The sequence below is a fragment of the Esox lucius genome, chromosome 20 (genome assembly GCF_011004845.1).
Source record: "Esox lucius isolate fEsoLuc1 chromosome 20, fEsoLuc1.pri, whole genome shotgun sequence".
Lineage (NCBI taxonomy): Eukaryota > Metazoa > Chordata > Actinopteri > Esociformes > Esocidae > Esox > Esox lucius.
In genome coordinates this window covers 31,531,031-31,549,464 of record NC_047588.1, presented here as the reverse complement: position 1 = coordinate 31,549,464, position 18,434 = coordinate 31,531,031, and the positions used below count along the sequence as shown (strand labels likewise).

The 18,434-nt window shown below is 42.7% G+C and overlaps 2 protein-coding genes across 3 annotated transcripts; both read left to right on the top strand.

The window, feature by feature from the left end:
- Positions 1–271: 271 nt before the first annotated feature.
- Positions 272–5,246, top strand: prune (prune exopolyphosphatase). Its single transcript, XM_010884645.4, has 8 exons — positions 272–472; positions 1,946–2,050; positions 2,156–2,358; positions 2,504–2,688; positions 2,850–3,008; positions 3,134–3,228; positions 3,669–3,827; positions 3,938–5,246. The coding sequence occupies exons 1-8, from the start codon at positions 434–436 to the stop codon at positions 4,322–4,324; spliced, it is 1,332 nt and encodes a 443-aa protein (XP_010882947.1). The 5' UTR covers positions 272–433; the 3' UTR covers positions 4,325–5,246.
- Positions 5,247–6,007: 761 nt separating this feature from the next.
- Positions 6,008–18,112, top strand: bnipl (BCL2 interacting protein like). 2 transcript variants are annotated; one of them, XM_010884642.3, is made up of 10 exons: positions 6,008–6,191; positions 12,198–12,278; positions 12,598–12,668; positions 12,787–13,044; positions 13,812–14,009; positions 14,231–14,333; positions 14,428–14,559; positions 15,585–15,671; positions 15,989–16,087; positions 16,192–18,112. In XM_010884642.3, the coding sequence occupies exons 1-10, from the start codon at positions 6,148–6,150 to the stop codon at positions 16,214–16,216; spliced, it is 1,098 nt and encodes a 365-aa protein (XP_010882944.2). In that variant the 5' UTR covers positions 6,008–6,147; the 3' UTR covers positions 16,217–18,112. The 2 variants fall into 2 exon arrangements, with proteins under 2 accessions (XP_010882944.2, XP_010882945.2); XM_010884643.3 differs by lacking the exon at positions 6,008–6,191 and adding an exon at positions 10,900–11,068.
- The last annotated feature ends 322 nt before the right edge of the window (positions 18,113–18,434 follow it).

Sequence of the window (18,434 nt, the reverse complement as noted above, 5' to 3'; positions counted from 1 at the left end):
GAGCTGTAAGGCAATATGTATTCCAAATTCAGTCATTGGCATTGTATGAATTGTGCCCTTGGAACGTGTTTTACAACCCACTTTTTATTGAAATTACTCTTAAATATGATCATATATGAATTGTTGTCAATATTTTGAGAGGTACATTTTCTTAAACAATTAATAAACTAAAGTTATCTCAGTTTTGAAGTAATATGTTAATCTTTTTTATTTAAAAAATTTCAAAATTTTCGTGACCCGGAAGTGTTTCTTTAATGTTGCTCATAAGAAGCTGATTACGCTGATATTGTTTCAAACTCCACTGCACTGAAATTCCGGCAATGTACTTACGTTGTAGATTGCAGTCAGAGGTTGTGCTATATGTTTGCAAGTACAATAAATAGTTCACTGTGCTTCCAGACTGACCATTTGTTAGCTAGTGTTTTAACTAAACATGGATATTTTTTTGAAAAGCTGTCGCGATGTGTTGAAGGTAGGAACATCGACTGTTTTGAGCGATGCGTGGTTATCAAGCTAGCTACAGTACAGTAGTCGTCTTCTGAATAGATCTCATGTGCATGCTTGTTTCACAAGTACAACCAACCAGTGGAGTTTTCAGAGTCTTCAGTCAGTCTGCTAGTTACCGATGACATTCCGACAATAGGAAATCGAAAGACTTGTCTGGGCAATCGTTCATTTTGTTGTGGCCTCATGTACATGGGTGAACAGTTACTTTAAACCGTTGGCGTTGTGTCAATATCTGCCCGACCATAACGTTGCTACAGTAACTGAAAGTAGCTAGTAGTTGATGGTTCTACTAGCAAATGATTAAATACCGAGACAGCTGTCACTGTTCTTATTGTAAGTTGTAGATGACAAGCCAAGCTAATAAACTGCCAAATGTAACGTGACTAGTAAACACATTCGCAAAGTGAACAACTGATGTGCTTACTGTTGCTGTAAGATTTTAAGTTGTATTTATATAAGGTATCAGCTATATTTAGTTGTTGCAATAGACCATTAAAGTAGATTTCCTATTTAACTATTGCCAAATAGTTAGATCTCACTATTGCCAGAGAATTCTGCAGTAGCTATCAAATATCAACTATGCAAGTGTATTTTTTATTTATTTATTGCATGTCAAAATGACTAAATTAGCAAAAATATTTAGTGTGTTTTGACTTGACTGAAATTTACTATTCACATTAGTGAGATCAAATTGGGTTTCACAACCACATGGCATCACACACATTTCCAGCAGAATGTTGATAATCACCTCAACATGTAGACAGGGCCTTTAATTGTCTTATGAGGGGGCTGTTTTCATAGCCACAGGGGCTGTCTCTTTTCTCTTAGCTGTAGGGTTAAAACCGGCAGTCAGGTACTGCCAAACTCCAGGGTTAAAACCGGCAGTCAGGTACTGCCAAACTCCAGGGTTAAAACCGGCAGTCAGGTACTGCCAAACTCCAGGGTTAAAACCGGCAGTCAGGTACTGCCAAACTCCAGGGTTAAATCCGGCAGTCAGGTACTGCCAAACTCCAAGGTTGAAACCGGCAGTCATGTACTGCCAAACTCCAGGGTTAAAACCGGCAGTCAGGTACTGCCAAACTCCAGGGAAATGAAACATCGTACTTGTTTTTCCACTCTAATTTTGCCCTCAGCTGAACTACTTTGGGGTGCACTAAGATCTGCCATTTATCTCATAGAAGATGACTTCAAACAGTCTACAAGGTTTTCCAGAACCAAGAGTTTCTCGTCTCCAGCGTCGTTGTCCTATTGGACATTACATCAGCCTCACATAGTCCCAACCCTGTACGCATGGCACACACTCCGTGACCCACAACCGATTGCTGGTGTACATCCATCTGAAGAGCAGTGCGTGGACTGCTCTGTGATATATTTAAATAGACTGTATATGATGAGTTGAATGGCCTTGCCAGTGTCGTTTCCTCTCTCTCCTCTGTAGAGAAATGCAGGTGTCAGCCCAGGGTTCCGTGTGGTCCTGGGTAACGAGGCCTGCGACGTGGACTCCATGGTGTCGGCCGTGGCCTATGCATACTTCCTGTCTGTGGTGAGAGAGAGCCCGCCCAGTATTTGGGTCCCGACTTGACAGTTTCTTGAGAGTAATTCAACAGAGCCACTGTCGTTTTGTCAGAACACATCTGTCTTCTCCTAGACCATGGTCCCGGGTAAAACACCCCTGCCTGTCATGAATATTCCCCGGCGAGAGTTTTCCCTTCGCACGGACAATGTCTTCTTGCTGAGAGAGAGCGGACTCTCCCCGGATGACCTAGTGTTCCGGGATGAGGTTGACCTAGGGGCTCTCCACCGTGCCGGCCAATTGGACCTCACCCTGGTGGACTGCAACATGCTGCCCTGGTCTGGGTCCACCATAACGCCTTAAGGCTTGACAGTCGTCCAGGACGTACCCATTTTGACATGCGACTAGCTCTGCACAATGTGTGTCTCTGCTAATGCTCACTGAGCCCCCATGTGGGGGTGGGTGTGTGTTTGTCTGTTGTAGGTCTGACAGGGATTTAGAGGCGTCAGTGGTGGAGGTGATCGACCACCATCGCCTGGAGAGGAAGCCCTCTCCGTCCTGTGCCGTTACAGTGGAGACTGTGGGCTCCTGCGCCACCCTGGTGACAGAGTGTATTGTCCAGAAAGCCCCGGAGGTCCTCCACCAACAGATGGCCCTTCTCCTATACGGTTATTGAGAATATAGTTGATTTACAGAATTGGGGTAGTTTAGCAAGTCTGTTCTTGGTGAACTGTTCTTCTGACTTCGTCCTTTGTAGTAAAGACAGGTGAATGTCATTTCCTTCATAGCATTGCAGAGTGTAGTGACCACTTGTTCTTTGGGATTGCAGGAACCATTGTGTTAGACTGTGTCAACATGGCCCCTGAGGCGGGGAAAGTCACCCCCAAAGACAGCCATTATGCAGCCCTCTTGGAGAAGCGCTTCCCTGATTTGCCACCGAGGGGTGCCCTCTTCTTGTCCTTGCAAAACGCAAAGTTTGACGTATCAGGTAAAAAGCCAGGATTTGCACCAAAGATCTACCCTCAGATGGGAATGTAATCCTCCTGTGACATCACTGCAATATAAACATGGACAGGGAGGCTGACATTTCTGCTGGTATTCCCGCATTCCCAGGTCTCACTACGGAACAGATGCTATTGAAGGACATGAAGGTAGCATCTGGAGGAGATGTGAAACTGGCAGTTAGTGTGATATATATGACACTGGAGGTTGGTCTGTGTCTTAGCTGTTGAATGTCTGATACAGAAAAGGTTAAACCAACTACATGTGGATGTTGGAACGGTTCAATGTTTTGTTTCTAAGGACAAACCCCACTTGCCCTGCAGTACATTCCTTCAAAATTGTAATGTTTCACCTGGTAGATCTTTACAAAATCTTACTCAAGAACTCAACTGACACAAACCTCAACTGAACATTTTTGCCCTTCCCTATGTTACTGACAGAGAGAGACACACACACACACACACACACCTTTTACCGATACTCAAAACATGAATGGTGACACAACTCACACCCTTCACTTGAAAAGACAAGGGGTGTGTCTTATTTGCTATTCTGAACTGAAAAGGAATTCAGCTGAAGCACTGAATTTACGTACATAGATACTCACATACTACAATAGTAACATACTATAAACATTGTCTCTCAGGCTTTTCTACAGAGACAAAACTTACAGCAAGAGCTCTGTGAGTTCAGCAACAAACACAGCTACAGCCTTGTGGTGGCCATGACTATCTGCTACAACGATATCAAGGAACCATTCAGGCAGCTGGCAGTATACAGCTCCAACACCCTCTACAGGGAGCAGGTGAGAACTACATCACCCCAATCAGATGGCAGTACTGGTTGTTTTTCAATACAATTATTCCACGATTAAACAATTATTTCCTGTGGCAATGTTATTTTTTTGCCCTGCAGGTCAGCCAGGCCTTGGAGCAAGCCAGGAGCCCCAGTCTGAGCCTGAGTCCAATGAGCAGCCCTTATTCCGACATCAAGGCTTATCTCCAGGGCAACACGTTGGCTTCCAGGAAGAAAGTGCTTCCCATTATCAAGGACTTCCTGATGGACAGGGAGAAGAGGCTGGTTCCTTGTGGGGACTTGGAAGAGAGCTACGAGGTACCAGTGCAACTGGCATGTGCTGAAGACACTGGGATAGAAGATGACGTTCAGCTCCCTCCCACGCCTATGAACAGCCTGGTAGAGGGGTGTCCCCTGGACAACGGGCTGCCCAAGATCAGCGCTGAAGCTCTGACTAAGAAGTTCCGCAAGATGGCCAGCGACGAGGCGAACGCAGGGGGACACTGATGTCACTCTCTCGTCCTCACCCTTGTCGTCAAGGTCAGAAGGCCACCGGCTGTGCTCACTAACCTGTATAACGGTGGGATGGCCCGCGACTTCAACAGGACTCAGATCGGATTCCATCCAGATTGTTTGTGAATGTGCAGGGTGTTAAAGTATGCACAGCACTGATCAGCTGGGAGCTGTGAGGCACCCTGTTTTGTATCCACCAGAGAACACGGTCCACTTGAAACCGCACTGTCAAAATGGAAATGCATTGAGAGTATCAGCGATGTGTACTTTCATCCTTGAGTGGGAATCTGACATCTGATTGGGAAAGATGCATAACAGAGGATTTTGGGATATTATTAAGGATGAGAAAAACATACACTCTTTCCCTGCGTGGGCTTGTACAAATCTGCATAGATCAATTTCTGTGATTGATGCTTAAGCCTGTGTGATATTTAGTGTTGATTCTTCATACTTCATAAGTATTATATTGACGTGTTTGTGTTGACAGTGTTTTATTTCTAAGAAATCAGTATTTGTTCTTCTGATTCAGAACTAACATAACCTGTTCCAAATGAGAGCATCATTCTAATGTATATGCTGTCCATTTGTGTTTAATGTCATTGTGTTTAGTCTAAGAAGGTTATTTCATTTTGTGCTGTTCAGCACTTGGTACTAGTTTCGGATTTTGGGATTTATTATAATATATTTTGAAGCCTGGTGTTATTAATGGCTGGGGTACTTCCAGACCTGATGCAGTCTAAAACCAGTTAATTGAAATACAGAAGTAATCTATTAGCCAAAGGTTTAAAATATTCAAAATTAAACCTGCTTTTGAACAGTTTTTGTGTGCGTGTGATTTAAAAAAATATATACACTTAACATTTTTAAGTTTTCTGTATTCATGTTTTGTTCATAATAAAATTGCATGTATTTAATAGAATTGACTGATTTGCTGGTCTTGGAATGGAAATGGTTGGGAACCACTGAGTGACCAATTTGCAGTTGTGATTTTGTGAAGCATGAGAATATTGAAGATTGTCCCAGTTAGATGTATTTGTTAATGGTTAAATGGTATAGAAACCACATTTTGAAAGACACCCTTTTAGTAGTTTAGTAGTAGTGTTTGTATGTTGATATCACGGAGAAGGCCTCCCAATGTGGTATCTACTATCTACAGCGCTTTAGCTCTGCTCACTCATTCCTAAGTGGGAGAACTCAAGATTTGATGAAGTGCAACACTCGTTACAAATAGAAATCTAATGTATGACTTGGACATACAGTTTGGCTTTGCATGAAATCTATCCATCCTATAATGTATGTTTTTACCACCTAGGCTTCAGCTAAACGTGTTTCCCTCTGCTCAGGCCAGTCATTGATTTTCAGTGCCATGCTTGTTCAAAACCTACCTTATGTACAGTGGCTTACTATTAAATGAATGCATTTTACAAGCCCCATACACTACTATACCATGAGAATGCTTGTAAAAACGTGTGCAGATTTCATTTCTGTTCTCAGTTTCTTAGTCTTGCCACAGCCTAATCTCTATAACCACCCAGGTGAGCTAATCTTAGCCTACAGAGGCTACCCAAACAGGTACTGCTGAAATGCTGAAAAACCTGTAGGAACAAGGTGAGGGTTAGTTTGCTGACATACTGTAGACATGCATTACGCACGCACACACCCACACACACACCCAGACACACCAACAACACTTCCTCAGGAGAAAGGCAGATGAGCCAGTGCAGCAGGCTGTCTGTTTTTTAAGAAACAGTATTTCCTGGATGTGTCCGTTCGGGGCTGTGACCGTCATCGGATCTCTCTCAGGGTGAACGGACAATATGGGGACTTACACAGACCACGGGGACCAGTACATGCTAAATGGGTAAGCTGTTCTTATATGTGATTAAAGTGATTTTTAACGCTGCTACTGTTTGTTCTGTGGCAACCCAGCATTTCACAACCGGCATGTTCAGCATGTGTCAGAGGTTTCCTGAACCAAGCTTGTGTCAATTGCAAAAGGGAAAGATGTATCGAATGATGACTTTAAATGAAGTAATGAAGTTGGATTGATGTACCTGTTTGTGTAAATCCATGAGTAGACACCATGTCATATGAGTTATTCTCTAAACAACAGACAAGGAGAGGTAGGGAATCACAAGCCACTCTGACTCTTACGTAACTGGGCCAGTAGGGAAGATAATGGTCACATCCACCCTGGAAGTCTGCTCTGCTGACTTCCTGAGTGCTGATTCATTTGCTTCGTAAAGCTGACAAAGCTTGATTCATTAGCCATGTCTGTGTTATAACAAAGATTTACATTGACTAAGGGGAGTGTTCCACCACTGGATTTTGTGAACCGTGTCAGAGGTGATGTAATGATGTCACGAACAAGGTCTCCTGCTCTGTGTTGTTGTCTGTTGAGCTGGTGTTGTCTGCTGATCTGGAAACCAATGACCTTGCATTATCTAAATCAATGATGGTCTTTGGTTTAGGCCTATAGTTAATGTAATTTGAGTGGAACACTTTGATCTTAGACTATGTTAGAGTGCAGCGTACAGAAAAACAGCAACAGGTCTTCATAAGTTGACTCTAATGCGTCACCTCTGAAATCCTTCTATATCATTTCTTATGCAGTGCCCTTTTCTTTTTATCGATCACTTTTTTTGGCAACAATCTACTGATAATATTCCACAATGACAATGAAAAATCATTTTTAGAAACAATTTATAGAAAATTTTAAAATGAAATATCCTATGTTCATAGGTATTCAGACCTTTATTTAGTACTTTGTGGAAGTACCTTTGGCAGAGATCACACCTTTGAGTCTTCCTGGCAATCAATCTCTGCCCTAGTCTGTGCACTCTAGGTCAAAGTGTCTTTAAGGATCTCTGTATTTTGTTGTTCATCCTTGTCTCATTCCAGACCAGTCCCTGCCACATAGAAGCGTCCCTATAACTTGATTCTTCCACCACCATGCCTCACCGTGGGGATTGAATAAGCCAGGGGATGAGCGGTACCTTGCTTTCGCCAGATGCTTGGAATTCTGGCCGAATAGATCAGACCAGAGAATCTTTTACCTCATGCTCTCATAGTCCTTCTGCGGCCATGTCTTGTCATTGGTTTTTGCTCTATCATGCCCTGTGATATGTGAGGCCTTATATAGACAACTGTGTGCCTTTTAAGTATGTCCAATCAATTGAATTTGCCACAAACAGACTCCTAACAAGGTCTAGAGACATATCAGGAAGTATCCTCTAGAAGAACACAGGATGAATATGAGCTCAGTTTTGGAGTTTCATGGCAAAGGGTCTAATAGATATACACATGAGGTTTTTCATTTTCAGAAATATGGCGCACAATTCAAAAAAGGGGTTTCATCTTTGTCTTTACCGGGTATTGTGTGTAGATTGTTGGCCAAAAATATATTTAATCAAGGTTAAATGAAGTCTACAACATCTATCCATTAGCCAGTAATTAAGTTAGCATGTTTGTTGTCCGAACATAATTTTCTTTTGCAAAGCCCCATCTAATCAAAAGTCTTGAATGCATTCTTCCAGGAACAGTTTGTCTTCGTCAGGACCTGACTTGGAGACTATGCTTCCACTTGAGGTTTTCAGTGCAGTGAGATGTTATCCTTACTTTCCATTCTTATCCTATAGGCCAAGGCAACAAAGGGCTGTCTCAATAAGCCAGGCTCAGGTTTCACCATAGAGGACAATGGAAGGTAGATTATTCACCCTAGTCATGCTTCAACAGGAGCTCTGCAGAAATACAATGGTTTGCTTCTCTTCCCAACCCCTTTAGCTAACGTCAGAATAGCTACTTATTTTGCAGTACTTCATTCAATGTATATGACAAACTGCCATAGAAGGTGAAGTAAGGCAAATGCAAAGACAGTAATGTCAACATTTTATTCTGTCATGTCATTGGCATGCTGATAGATGTAGGCCAAGGTTTTAAAAATGTTGTTGAATTGTACGCAGGGTGCAAACTAAGTCAGGGATTGGGGAGGAAAGGACTGATCACTTACCCAAGCTATCGGTGAGGTTAGCTTTGAAGTGAATGTTGTATGAATGTATAACAATGGTTTGTAAATGGTTCACAGAAACACTGGAATGTATAGGACTGTAGGCAATACTTATTCTAGATTAGAACCCTAAAAGGGTTTTCAGGTATTCTGTGGCACGTGAACTCATGATCACATGTAATAATGGGATGAACATATGAAGTGATGAACAAGATAATTTGTTCTCTAACTACAACACACAAACCAACTCAGCTGAACCTTACTGTCACGAGATCCTCTCAGTCGAGAATCTTTATAATAATAATAATAATAAAAATAATGCTATATATTTATATAGCACTTTTCAAGGACCCAAAGATCCTTTATGAAATGAACATTGAACAGAAACAAATAAAAAAATATGTATTACTAACCCACCCAGAGGGATCTATTCATTTAAATACACTGCTTATAAAAATAAGGTTACACATAATCATCACAGTATAACACCAAGTCAATTAAAATGGTGGGATATTAATCTGTCCAGTTTGGAAGCATAAGTGATTGGGAATCAAATGAAAGTGACAACATGTGCACTGGAGAGAGAACAGCAAGACAACCCCCAAAAATTTAATGGTTTTGCAGGTGGTGGACACAGACCTTGCTCACTCCTTATCCTTCCTGACTGATTCTTCTCTAGTTTTGCATTTTGCTAGTGTCCATGTAACTACTGGGAGCATGAGGCGGGACCTGCAGCCCATTCAGGTTGCACAGGTCAGCCAGCTCCTCCAGGATGACACATCCATACGTTCCGTCGCAAGAAGGTTTGCTGGTTTTGCTGTCTCCCAGTACAGTCTCAAGAGCGTGGAGGAGGTACTAGGAGATGGGACGTTACACAAGGAGAGCTGGACAGAGCTGACCTCCAGTGGGCTACTGGTGTGCATGTTTCTGACCAAACTGTCAGAAATAGACTCCATGAGGGTGGCATGAGGGCCCAATGTCCTCTATTGGGCCTGTGTTCACAGCCCAGCACCGTGCAGCTCGAATGGCATTCACCAGAGAACACCAGAATTGACAGGTCCGCCATTGTTGCCCTGTTCTCAGAGATGAGAGCAGGTTCACACTGAGAATGTGACAGACGTGAAAGAGTCTGGAGACGCCGTGGTGAATGTTGTGCTGCTTGCAACATCATCCAGCATGATCGGTTTGGCGGTGGGTCAGTGATGGTCTGAGGAGGCATATCCTTGGAGGTTCACACAGACCTCCACGTGCTAACCAACATTAGCCTGATTACTGTTAGGTACCGGGATGAAATCCTCAGACCCATCGTCAGATCTTAAGCTGGTGCAGTGGGCCCTGGGTTCCTCCTGGTGCAGGGCAATGCCCGGCCTCATGTGGCCAGAGTGTGTAGGCAGTTCCTGGATGACGAAGGCATTGATGCCATTGACTGGCCCTCAACTTCCCCAGACCTGAATCCAGTCGAGAACCTCTGGGACGTTATGTATCGGTGCATCCGACGCCTCCAAGTAGCGCCACAGATTGTCCAGGAGCTCAATGATGCTCTGATCCAGGTCTGGGAGGAGATCCCCCAGGACACCATCTGCCATCTCATCAGGAGCATGCCCAGACATTGTCGGGAGTAAATACAGGCCCGTGGGGGCCATACACACTGATTCATATTATAAGTTGCCATGATGAAATTCACACAAGTTGAAATAGCCTGTGATTTCAATTGTTCACCTAGATTTTCAGTGTGAGTTTGAATCCAGCCCTCAATCAGTTAGTGATTTTGGTTTCCATTGAACGCTGTTACGTCATTTTGTTCTCAACGAATTATGCAATGTAGAGTAAAGATTTTGATCTTTAATATATTTTTTTCATCAAGACCCAAATTGTGATTTAAGTGTCCCAATAATTGGTTATTGGAACACTTACCAATTATTGGAACCTAAAATGGTTCCTACAGAACCAGTCAAAGGTATGGACACACCTACTCATTTAATAGGCTATTTATTATAGTTTTATTAGGGTATTTCTTTAGTTTGACTATTTTCCACATGATAAAATAATAATATTTTCCACAAACAATTAAATAACATATGGAATCACGTAGCAGCAAAAACGCGTTAGAAAATACATTTCATTTAGTAGATTATTCAAAGTAGCCACCCTATTTGCCACCCTTTGCCTTGATGACAGCACCACACACTCTGCATTCTCTCAACTAGCTTCATGAGATACATATATGTATGTACAATTGTGAATCAATGTATATACAATACTTTTGAGATGGTAATGGAACTGGTACGGTTGCCCAGATGTGTTTCCTTTCATTGAGGTAAGACCATAGTGCATATTGAAGAAATATTCCTTATTCTGTAGGAAAAACTTTGAAAAATGTCTTCCAATGAAATAATCAAATTCTAATACTTCACTAATACGGATCTGCTTATTTTGATTTGTTTTCGAGATTCAATTTGTTTTAGATCAAAATGTTCTCACTCGCTCAGGTGTAACGTGTCAGCAGCAGGTACAGTACAAAGCTCTCTCTGATTGGCTAAGATGAAGAATTGTTTACCGTGTGGGTGGTAGGTCAGAACCGTGCACTTGTGCGTACATCGAAGCGTCTACAATTGCCGACGCCTAACCTTATCTTCTGATACGTTTTATTATTTTATTTTCGTCCCTTGAAACTAATGTTTTATTCATGATGTCTGCGTGAGTGTGCCTTTATCAAAACAAAATAACGAAAGGTAGTATTGTTCAGTTCTTTGTGTGTGTGTGTTTTTTTTTCTTCATTTTGTGTAAATACAAAGGTGTTAGACTGTTCTATACCGGAAAGTACTGTGTTGCGTTGTTTTTTCACGACACTTATACAATTTATTTCTGCATTGTGTATAGTTGGACATTTTATAATCTTTTGTCATTGTCAATAAGTTCATTGTAATTTATTTAGCACTTTTCGAGGTGGAAGGCTTCCAAGCAGAAATCTGTCCTCTTTTCAGAGAGGTCGTGAATGAAGCAGCATTTATTCTCAGCATGTTTTTCAGTGTGTGGTTCTTTGAACATCATTACTCTTAGATGTGCACGCACGGGTCATGTACTATGCAGGAAGCTGATGGCGTTGAGTGGGTTGGCCACTTGGTGAACCACTGTTTAAGAGAGTCGTACAGGAGTTGTCTTTTTACTCGTGGTGTCTACTAGCACAGACACTGGACCAATGATAGTCAGAGGACAAGCATCGAGTAAGACCAGTGGCTAGCTTGACATAATTTTTTGATGCACGTGATTGTGTGGTGCACTGCTGGAGTTTACCTTTGCATGTCATCTTGATTTTTTTTGAGCAGTTGAGTGAAATGAGGGATGCTTAAGGACTATTTTCTCTGTGTCTCTGTGTCTGTATATATGAGAATGCTTGCTTGGTTACATGTCTTTATGTGTGACCGCTGCTCTGACAGGCACAGTCCCAACAGCTGAAGATGGGTTTCAGCTGTTTTTTGCTCTTGTGTCCCTAAAAAGAGGACCAGTGTAGCTGTCTGGGCACAACTGACTAGGAAACAAAATAAATCACAGTGTCTAATTTATTTGTACATATTTGAACATGCAGCAGAAAACCCATTGCTCTTTGTGTGTTTTGCCTTTATGGATCAGTAAGCATATTGCAGTGATTAGGCCTCGTAAATCACGTGTAACGCTCAGTAGCGTTTTACAGGTGAGACCGTCTTCATTTAGTATCTTCAAATGTGGAAACATTCCAGCAGGTTCCAGCAGACCATTGCATTATTTCAGCTTTGTAGGTGTTCAGGCTGTTGAACATTTTGATTATTTCAGCATTGCATAGCAGAGCATTTCACGAATTTTGTGATTTGTTGTCTCTTCTAGGGGTCCAGACGGGGCAAAGGCAGCTCACGACATACGGGATATGGAGCTGAGGGAGGAGTGGCAAGATGAGGAGTTCCCCAGGTCAGGGACAAAAGCTAACCCAACTCTTTGACCTTCATCCTAATTCTTCATTACCCGTTCTTCTGACCATGAAAACTTTCAACATTTCAAAAATGTCCCTAGAAATAAGTCTTTTTGGTTATTGCCAGGTAACATTTGTCATTTTAGTAATTTAGCATACACTCTTTAACAAGGTGATTTACAGGAACAATTATTGTTAATTGTGTTGCTTATAGGCCCAATAACAGCTTTTTTGCCTTGTCAGCTTGCAGATTAAGTTTTAGGTCAGCTTTAGGTATTTTATGATTTGTATTATTCAGTTATTTACTCCTCACTGTAGGCCTCTTCCTGAAGATGCGAATAGCCCTATTGATGAACAAGAGACTCCGGGAGATAATGGAAAAAGACCAGGTAAAACACAAACCCCTGTATTTTAGGTAAAACTCGGACTAGCCTCCAAGAACTAGGAAGTGGATAGCTGAATTTCAAATGTACCATTACCCACAATACAATTTTCTGCTCTTCCCAGCTCCGCCCACTAGCCTGGCCCTGTCAGGAAACCCTATGAGGAAGAAGCGCCTGGTGGCCCCGACCCTCAGCCTTACTCTGTCCCACACTGACTCACTGGACCACAGTGAAAAGTCAGGGGACACCGGCTACTCTGCGGCAGCTCTCTCACCCGACGAAGAAGACCCAGAGTTGGACATTAACCTGGAGGCCTTGGAGACGCCCTCAGACAGCGAGTCCTGCAACTTCCCTGACAGCATGCACGAGCTGGAGTGGGAGGGTGAGAGAGGGGACACAAACTGGAATGGGGGGGGGGGGGTGAGGGAGGGGACAAACTGGAATGGGGCGGGGGTGGACACACAAACTGGAATGGGGGGGTGAGGGAGGGGACAAACTGGAATGGGGGGCGCACACAAACTGGAATGGGGGGGCGTGAGGGTGGACACACAAACTGGAATGGGGGGGGGGTGAGGGTGGACACACAAACTGGAATGGGGGGGGGTGAGGGAGGGGACATAAACTGGAATGGGGGGGCACACAAACTGGAATGGAGGGGGGGTGAGGGAGGGGACAAACTGGAATGGGGGGGCACACAAACTGGAATGGTGGGGGCACACAAACTGGAATGGAAGGGGGGTGAGGGAGGGGACACAAACTGGAATGGGGGGGTGAAGGAGGGGACAGAAACTGGAAAGGTAGGGTCGTGCTTGATACCACTTTGTTTTGTGTCAACTTCGGCATTGGCATTGAACTCACGTGCCAGTTTGAAAAGGAAAATGATCACCCAGTGCAAACTCTTCCCCACTTGGGCCGGCTTAGACTATTTCTCAGAGAGAAAGTGAAAAGGAAAGTGAGAAAGAGATTGTTTGAACAAACTAGACTTGGAGGAGAAGAGGGCGAGGTGCGAGTGCATTAACAGATTTTAGAAAACTGGGGGGTTAAAAAAGGGTAGTTCCAAACTGGAACTGGTATTCTTCCATTCCATCCTGAAATTCAATGTTTTGATGCTTGTACAATCTACCCCTGCTATTCACTCAACCCTTCCAGATGATCTGCCACGGCTGGGCCGCGGAAAGGACCGGGTTGTGAACACCTTGGTGACAGAGCAAGCTGAAATGGGCTCCTTGGAGTTAGACCAAGTGGACAGCAGGGGGCGGCGTTGGCGACATTTCTGTGTGGCTGGGCAGGAGTACATCGTCAACATGAGTGTCCTGGAACCATACCTCCAGGTGCTCTCCCACGGAGGTGAGACACAGCTCAAGCTGACTTTCAAGCAGCTACTTTGTTAGGCTTGTAAAATCAACACTTCTCTAACGTCTTGCTGAGGCAAGCTCCCACTATACGCGCTTGCTGAAAATGGCAGCCCTCATTGAAATGGATAACATTTTTAGATGTACCTTTTCATTCTAGCTGACACTGACTTCCTGGTATAGTATCTAATGAGTAATTTATTTTCTGGGACCCAGGTTATTACGGCGAACCAATGAATGCCATCATCTTGTTCTCCTCCTGTTACCTACCAGAAAACACAGTGGAAAACTATGAATATGTCATGGACAATCTGTTCAGGTTAGTATGCGCATGTGTTGAGGTCTCTAAATTTAAGATGACAGTCAGAGCACGCTCATTTAAAAAAAATGTTGGACTGATGTGTACTGTACAGGTACATAGTGGGGACACTGGACCTGATGGTGTCGGAGAGCTATGTCATGGTGTACCTGTGCAGCATGGCCCCCAGGAACAAAATGCCCGCCATCAAATGGCTGCGACAGTGTTACTCCTCTATTGACAGAAGGTACATTCCTTTTCCTTACTTGAACTCCTGTCACAAGGTTTAGGTTGAATGTTTCCTTGCTTATGTGGTAGCGAATAGGTCCACAAGAGGGTGCATATGTCCCCGTGGTTCTCCTCAGCGCTCCTGTGTTCCAAGTACACTTTAGTAAGGGAGGGCTCACCTCCTTTCGGCCCCTGAAATATGACAGGAATGCTGTGATGGTTCAGGGGTGTGAAGAGCTCTATCATGGACATTCCTCTGATAACCTTCTGAGACCGGGCCCTGTGTATTTTTGCCAGTTGCCACACACTCTATGTGGGTTCATGGTTCTACTGTAATTGTAAACAGCTAGCCTCCTTATCACTTAGGCTAGCTGTTTGCATAGTCCATATAAAGGCAGTTCAGTGCTCTGTCTCCCTGCATGCCTGGCCTGTAGCCACAATCCACAGCATCACATTCCCATACCAAAATGTATTCATGTGAAACGACAGGTTGTCTGTCATTGTACTCCAGATAGACTTACTGGTCTGTATTGTTATGGGTGAAAAAAAAAAATCCCTAAGTATTCCATTCAGTTAGAGTGAGAGGTCTCTACCAGGCCTGCAAAGGTTTGTCAAAGGTAACCTGTCTTCTTCGGGAACTTGTACACACTCTGACCTATTTCCAGACACTGAGGTCTTTGAGAAAACCAAGCCTCAGACATTAGCTCACACGCTCAATTTGTACAGAAGAAAATATTGTTGTTATGTGACCATGAGCGTTTGAATCATATGACCATGAGGGAATTGTTGCTTCCATGTTATGTTGATTTCATGCTATGTCGCTATCATGCTAGGTCGCTAACATGTTGATGTTGTGTTATGTTGCGACAGTCAAAAAAAGAAAGAAATCTAAAACAAAAAATTGGCCTAAGCAAAAGCATTACTCATATTTTCAGTTGTTTCAGCCTATGTATTTGTAACTCTGTGTGAATAAGGTCTTCCAAATTAGTCATATATTGTGTCATGTACCAATCTGTCTGAGTCATCTTAAATGTTTTGTCTTAGGTTGAGAAAGGATCTGAAGGGGCTGTTTGTGGTCCACCCAGCCTGGTACATCAAAGCCCTCATCACTGTCGTCAAGCCTTTCATCAGGTGAGCAGACAAATTAGAGGAATTTTTCATGTAAAGGACATCAAACCCCAGGAGATGATTCAGTGACTCCCACCCTATCTGGTGTGGCTCGTGACCATGACCTTCAGCACGGTCAAGGTGTGGCCCATGACCATGACAGACCTTCAGCACAGGCCAGGTACCCCTTGACCGTGCTGAAGGTCATGGTCACGGGCCACACCTTGACCGTGCTGAAGGTCATGGTCACGGGCCACACCTTGACCGTGCTGAAGGTCATGGTCACGGGCCACACCTTGACCGTGCTGAAGGTCTGTCCAACCTCTGTGTGTCGTCTACAGTGAGAAGTTCAGTCGGAAGATCCGCTTCATTCCCAGCCTACAGGAGCTGTCTGATTACATCCCTATGGAACACCTACAGATTCCCGTCTGCATCCGAGAGTGAGTAACTGGTTTTTGAGACCATGTTTAGACAAGTTATTTAATTATTTAGTTTGATGTTGCAGGATACACTATTTGCATATTTAAAGGTGTGTTTTTTTTAGGTATGACATGAAGATGAACATGTGAGACGAGGCACACATCGTGTGAAGATCCAGTGTACATACAGTAAATAAAGGGTGGATGAGTCAAGGAGGTGGCAACAGTAGACGTCAAAGAACTACGGGCTAAATTACTTTGGAAGGTCAACATCTAAGTTTTAGTCCAAATACCACCCTGCAAGTAGTCTTGGATGTGCAGCACTTTTTAAAAAGAAAAAAAGACTTTTGGTTTGTGCAGGCACACCTTTTTATTTATTCCTAATTGAATGTATTGCCACTGACACAAGCCAGTGCAATAGTTGAAGAAACATTTACATGCTACTGTTGAGAGCTACTTGAATGCTGTCTCACACCTGTGATGTTTTCTCACGGCTGATTTATGAGAACTATCATCAAGGTAATTCACAGTCAGTGTGAACCCAACAATAACATTGTAGTTAAATATAATAGGCCAGTAGATAGGCGAAATTATAGTACATTTTATGACAGGATTATAAAAAGGTAATTACATTTTATTGTAAGATTGGTGGCGATCTGGGAAGCCTGTCAGACAGCGCAGCCATTTTAAGAAATTGGGTGTCATTTTGAAGTCAGTTTGAGGTCAAGATTTCACACAAAACTACACTTACAATGTGTATGAGTGTCAAAGATCTCGTGTCCTCCGATGCGCTCTCTCCAAGCCGGTCTCATTATCATACTTGTCACTTAACCAGGAAGTCTTTGCCTGTTTATATGTGCTCAGATGACCACAAGGAGTCACTAGAGAAAGATGACACACGGCAACTCTTTTTGGTCTCGGTGTGTCCCTTGGTCACTCACAGTGATTAAGTTCTGCCATTGCATTCTTCTCTAGACAGTCCTGGCTGTGGGAGAGTTTTGATGGCTCTATTAAAAAATAGTTTTAAAATATTTTGTGTTGCTGCTGGACTATGACCAAAATGACCTCAATAGGCTCTTAGACGTCAAGTCCCTAACAGGAATTCGGAAAGGCAGACATTGACAGACAGGCTTTGCAGGCTGCCTCAAAATTATAAGGTATGCAGTATTTGTGTACCAAGTTTAATAATCCTATTATAAAATGCACAATATTTGATATAATTGCTTCTTGCTCTGGACTAAAAGGTCCAAATGGTTTTCTGTTACAGTTACAGTGGGAGTAACGTTGACTGATTAACTGCTACGTAATCTGTATGGCAGGGGATCCCAAAAGGTTTTGGCTTGTGACCTCATTATAATATCACAATTTTGTGTAACAATAAGTAACATATTCAATGAACAATTTACTGTCTTAATTGGAGCTATGGCGTTCTTTAGAATGTAGTTTATTCTGTAATAACATATAAAACTGAAGGTAGTAAGGTTTGAAATGAGATGATAAGGTATGTGAATTTCAGGAAAATTTAAGGTAGATAATCGGTCAATATTTATGTGTGTGTTGAAATGAAAATTAAGCATTGATAACAATTTATTGCCTGGTCCTATCTACCATGTTTTTACAGGAGACACTTGTTCCAGATATATGTATCTATCAGGAATGGAGTCAAGATTTTTTTTCTCTGTTAAACTACTAAAATGTTAGCGCCATATTAGTACAAAGAATATTAAAAGGGCTCTGTTTTTTAGTGCCCCATGTAATATCTATCAGAGTCCGGTTAGCATGTTCAAGTGGCTCTCTTTTCCCAGGTTCTCTCATAACCCCATTTTGTTAATCAGTCAACCCCCATGTGTTTCCAGTCTGGGCACCACTGCAGAATGGACTCACTGGACTGTTCCAGAACAATACCTTTTACTTTTAGATTGTTAGTGAGGTGGGAGAATTTTTTAAATGTTTACTTACATTTGATTAATGTGCAACATAAGCATTACATTAACAGGGAAACATTAGTGTATTCTAATAAAAAAACATTGTTACTGTGTTTTTAAACCTTAGCCTTTATATAGCCTACCTTAAAGCAAAATAATTTTTAAGATAATATGTCAACAACTTGCCTGGATCTAGGGGGCACTTTCTACAGCTGAATGATCTTCTCACTTTCTAAATACAAGTATTTGTTTAAAATCAGTGCTTACCACCTGGGTATGCATAATGAATATTATAGTTATAAAAGAAACGACATTCAGGAAATCGAGGTAGCTCTGGAGGAAGAATGGGGCTGTCTGCATTTGTTGTGCAAGTTCCTCTGGTCAGTTTCATGCACAGGCATAGTTGCATGCCTACCTTACCTTGGGACGCTTTGAGATATCCT